At 38.2% G+C, this 5,671-nt stretch overlaps 1 protein-coding gene across 1 annotated transcript in view; it reads left to right on the top strand.

Moving 5' to 3' along the window:
- LOC106882029 (leukotriene A-4 hydrolase) overlaps positions 1 to 5,671 on the top strand; it is an 85,399-nt gene that overhangs the window by 11,697 nt on the left and 68,031 nt on the right. The window contains exon 2 of the mRNA XM_052966701.1: positions 1,461 to 1,600. Coding sequence (XP_052822661.1) covers positions 1,461 to 1,600 — 140 coding nt within the window. The remainder of the gene's footprint in view (positions 1 to 1,460; positions 1,601 to 5,671) is intronic.

Genomic DNA, 5,671 nt, shown 5'->3' with positions numbered 1-5,671 from the left:
AAAAAAAAACAAAAAAAAAACGATTAACCTATGTACCATGGTTTCACCTGTTAAAATTTACATAAGTAAATATCTGCAGGATCATCAGCGTAGTCTGTCAATTTAAAAATATAATTTCCAGAACTAGACATAAGACGTCCACCTGAAAGGGAGCACGTGTAGAGTTCTACAAATTACATTCATATATATATATGATATGTTGACATGTGTAAAGACATTCGAGTGAGATCGTTGCCAGTACCTCTGAACTGGCTCCTGTGCAGGTGGCACATAAAATACACCATTTTGAGCGTGGCCGTTGCCAGTACTGCCTGACTGGCCTTTGTGCCGGTGGTACGTAAAAGCACCCACTACACTCTTGGAGTGGTTGGCATTAGGAAGGGCATGTAGAAACTCTGCCAAATCAGATTGGGGCCTGGTGTAGCCATCTGGTTCGCCAGTCCTCAGTTAAATTGTCCAACCCATGCTAGCATGGAAGGCGGACGTTAAATGATGATGATGATGATGATGATGATGTATAAAACAGTGTGTGTATGTATGTTTATATGAGAATATTTGATAGATAAGTACTTCAGAATACATAGATAAATATTCTTAAATGCGAGGTATTCCTCACACACAGAATGCTCAGTTGAAAATACAGAAATATTTTGAGTTATGATGACCACGTCTATGTGAAAGAAGACAACATGGACGAATCTCAAATATATTACACAAAGCGGACATGAAATTATGAAAGCAGAAATGTTTTTTTCTACTTTAATCTGGGACATAAGAGTATTTACTTTATGTCTAGGTCACCATGGATTGACATAAATGCAGTTGAAGGGAATGTAACAAATGCATTATGTATGTGCAGCTAAAATTTTGTGTTATTAAGGTTATTTATAGCTTCTAATGTACTCAAGTGGGGTAAAATATAAATTCTAAAAATTTCAGATGATATCAGGTGCAATATATTGGAGACTTTTTCCACTAAAAGTGCTCCTTAACCGTAAATTCATTGAAGCTATGACTGTTATATACATGTGAAGGAAATAAAGTAATATATGGAGATATGTATGTACTGTATCTTAATCCGGGTCATAAAGTTGTTTCATTATGTTAGGGCACAAAATATGTGTTAGGCAGATTCATGTAGTATGAATCACATATATATTTGGCTATTCCCATATATATGCACAATCACACACATATAGACGTGCATTCATTTGCAAAACATTCATCATCCCTGAGCTGTAATAGAAGACACTTGCCCCTAGGTGTCACTGTAAGGCACCCTACTTCTATAATGAATTGATCAAGTTCTGGGGTTGATGTGATAGACTATTCTTGTCTCTTCTTCCCTGTGGATAACCTCAGCCAAAAGAAGCTGTAACCTTTGTATATAAAGCAGCTTCAAGTTGAAATGTTACATGATAAGTATTTTTGGTATATATTTTTTTAATTTTCTGTTTCAGATATTTGACATAAATAAACTGAGTATCCGACGTGTATTCTGCAAGGAATCTGGGAACAACCTTGAGTATGAGGTTGGTAACCCAGATGAAATTTTTGGTTCAAAACTGGAAGTAAAATTGCCAAACGGAAGCAAACTCAAGTAAGATAACTCGTTCTACTGATTTCTTGCATTTTGCAATTCTTCCAGATATCTTATTTCAGGAACATTGAATTGGAATGTTAAAATTCTTGATGACATGCGTTCACCCCATGTCATACAAATATTGCGGGAGTCATTAGAGCATTTAGCAAAATGCCTGGCAATGTTTTTACCAACTCTTTATGTTCTGAGTTTCAATTTTGCCGAGGTTGATTTTGGTTTTTAATCTTTCAGAGTTGATAAAAAAAAAAGTGAACTATTGGTGTCAATGTAATCAACAATCCCCTTCTTCTCTAAAATTGCTGACCTTGTGCCAACATTTGAGACCATTATTATTATTATTATTATTATTATTATTATTAAGTGAGATAGCAGTGCATGCCATCAAAGTGACACTGGGGTAAAATATACAAAGCCCAGTATATCATGACTACCCGTCTGATAAGGGTACACCAGGCACATGCATCACAGCCATATGTGCGCAACATGGTGATCTCATATCAAGATTAACAGCACATGACCTCGCAGGAGGGGCCCAGTTAGAATTTTCTTCAGGTCAAGTAGCCTATCCCGCTCAAAAGGTCCCTGAATAAGGTTTGTTTAAGGATGTTGAGCAAAACACCCATGTTTCCAGAGGTGAATTATTCAAACCCCAAAGAACTCCTCTCAACACATGGCTATGATGCTCCCCCACTACTTCTGCTCATGATCAGAGATGCACATATCATCAGCCACCAAGGGACATGCTCAACTGGTTATGGTCAAACAACTGACAAGCAAATCTGTGGTATTAAGCAGAATATTTGCTGTAGCCCATCTTTTTATACCAAGACAAAACAACGTACATGATAACACTTTCAATCAATTAAGATCAGAAACCATGAGAGCCACTGCCTGGTAATGCATCCAGGCATTTATTATTATTATTATTATTATTATTATTATTATATTTCACAATATGGATATGAAGTAATGGTTTTTGTTGTTCTTTCCATGTTAACTGTTAAGCTTTGAGAAAAGGCTTAAACAGAAAGTTCTTTTCTAAGAATATGAGTTTTTCCAAGAAGGGAAGATTTTCAGAGCACTCACACGTCTGTCATGAGATCCATCTGTTCCAGGTGGTATGACAGTTGTTGGGAGATTGAACCTAAGGTTCCAATGATAACTGGTACAACTTTCACTCTTATTGCTTCATATCTCTACATACTTGATACATCAGTTTTAAATTGCATGGGAAAAATAAACATTAAGACCATGACGATGATGATGATGAGCAAGATGTTTCCTACTTCCTTGTCTGCAGTGTTTTTATCTAAAGAATTACAATGTCTATTAAGAAGCGTTCTCTGTCTATATATGTGAGCATATTCCACTTAACTTCTATGAGATGAGGGAAAGTGCTTATGTCAGTCGTGTTCAATCAATAAATTATAATGTCATTCTTTCTCTCTATCTATATGTGCATATTTTTGTGCATGTGTGTGTGTGTGTGTTTGCCTCCAGTGCCAAAATGCACTGTTGCCAAAACAGGTCAAATGTCCAGTCATCTATGCCAAATCTCATTCTGGTGAACTATGTTCAATATTCTAAAAGACCGCAATGTAAATGACTCAGTTACTTGTAGTTATTCAGTTACATTTATCTGTTCCATGTGAAAGATGAAGCTGGCATAATGAGTTTAACTTCTGCTAGCATGGAAAGCGGACGTTAAACGATGAGTGTAGAGTTCATCATCATCATCATCAATTAACATCTGCTTTCCATGCTAGCATCGGTTGGACAATTTGACTGAGGACTGGCAAGCCAGATGGCTGCACCAGGTTCCAATCTGATCTAGCAGAGTTTCTACAGCTGGATGCCCTTCCTAACGCCAACCACTCCGAGAGTGTAGTGGGTGCTTTTACATGCCACTGGCACGAGGGCCAGTCAAGTGGCACTGGCAACGACTTCACTCGAATGTTTTTATTTAATAAAATCAGTATATTGAGTCTTTCAACAGCCTGGGATCTGTAAGTTGGTGGAGTCCTCAGTAGTGTAACAGCTAGGGACCACTGTATTATTTAGTATCAGGTGTCACTTATCTGAGAGAATGTGTAGTGTTGAATTGTTTTTATATTTTTGGGTGGTGAATGTGAAGAGCATGTGTTGTGCGATTTATGTCTATAATATTGGGTGGAGATTATGTAGAATAGGTGATTTGTGGGTTGTGCTATTAAATTCAAAGTGTTTTATGGATATGATTTGCCAAGCTATGCTATTTTGGGATTGTGTGTACCACACCTAGTGTCCCATTTATTGTTAGTACTGCTTTTACTTTGATATTACACATCCTTCTTATTATTATTCAGTTAAAATTTCTGTCTCAAACTACAAGTCCATTAGGCTGGAGCTTATCCCGGTCTCTGTGAGAGTACCAGATTATCCTCTGAATAAGAACATTAATCTGTTGCAAGGTTAACCCCTAATCTGTCACTATTTCTCATTTTTAGCTTAGCCTGCTAAGAGCAAAGAGAAATAAATACTTTACTACTGGTTTGAGAAATTGAACCCACAACCTGATGATCATGAACCCACCATCCAAACCACTGTACCACAAACGCCTTCGTCGTCGTCGTCGTCGTTTAACGTCCGCTTTCCATGCTAGCATGGGTTGGACGATTTGACTGAGGACTGGTGAAACCAGATGGCTACACCAGGCTCCAATCTGATTTGGCAGAGTTTCTACAGCTGGATGCCCTTCCTAACGCCAACCACTCAGAGAGTGTAGTGGGTGCTTTTACGTGTCACCTGCATGAAGGCCAGTCAGGCGGTACTGGCAACGGCCACGCTCAAAGTGGTGCATTTCATGTGCCACCCGCACAAAAAAAAAAAAAAAAAAAAAAAAAAAAAGCATGAGCCAGTCCAGGGGAACCAGCAACGATCTTGCTCGAAACTTCACTTATTATTATTGCTATTGAGAGACAAGTATGGTTTGGGTGTTTGAGCCTACTCTGAACATGTAGGTCTTGAATAGAACGTTTGGCAGAGAGTTCTTGCTTTTGGTAGAAACAGCATCAGGGATTTAGGAGTTCCCTGATTCCTTTCAGGCAGTTGTTTTCCCATGTGATACATATAAAATATATATTTCATGTAACTTATTTGTTGCTTCTATGTATTATCCTCTTTATAACACTAATTGTAAGCACATCACTCTTTTGCAGTTTGTTCTTGTAATGTTCCCCTTCTGTCAGCTTTGTAACTTAATAAAGGAAAAAGTTTTCTTATTTTTAACTGAATTGTTTAGGTTTGAGGCCATAAATAAATGCCTTGCTATACTTTCCTGTCTATTTATATTCAACTTCATATTTCACAATTTGTTAAATGCGTTCAAGGGCTGCATTGTTCTCCAGTGTCTGCTTTGGCATGGTTTTTCCAGAGCTGGATGCCTTTCCTATTGCCAACCACTTTACATCATGTACTGGATACTTTTTTTTCGTGCCACCAGCATTCCTGAAGTTGCCATGCTGCTTGTAAGACTGTGAACCCTGAGGGGTCAGCTTTACATTAGGAGATTGAGTGGGGGTAAAAGTATGAAAGGAGATGCCAGAACAGAATCGAACAGACTTCTTGCTGTAAAGAAACAACATGACTACTCACATTTTAAAAGAGAAGGTGGGAGTGATTAGGTGCCGTTGGAAAGAGATAAAAACTGTGGTAGATAAAAAACAATCAATAAATATATTTCTTTATTGTCCCCACAAGGGGCTAAACATAGAGGGGACAAACAAGGACAGACAAAGGGATTAAGTCGATTTCATCGACCCCAGTGCGTAGCCGGTACTTAATTTATTGACCCTGAAAGGATGAAAAGCAAAGTCGACCTCGGTGGAATTTGAACTCAGAACGTAGTGGCAGACGAAATACCGCTAAGCATTTCGCTCAGCATGCTAACGTTTCTTATTTCTTTATTGCCCACAAGGGGCTAAACATAGAGGGGACAAACAAGGGCAGACAAAGGGATTAAGTTGATTACATGGACCCCAGTGCATAACTGGTACTTAATTTATCGACCCCGAAAGGGATGAAAGGCAA

Source organism: Octopus bimaculoides, chromosome 3 (assembly GCF_001194135.2).
Source record: "Octopus bimaculoides isolate UCB-OBI-ISO-001 chromosome 3, ASM119413v2, whole genome shotgun sequence".
NCBI classification, from domain to species: Eukaryota; Metazoa; Mollusca; class Cephalopoda; order Octopoda; family Octopodidae; genus Octopus; species Octopus bimaculoides.
This window is presented reverse-complemented; position numbering and strand designations above follow the sequence as displayed.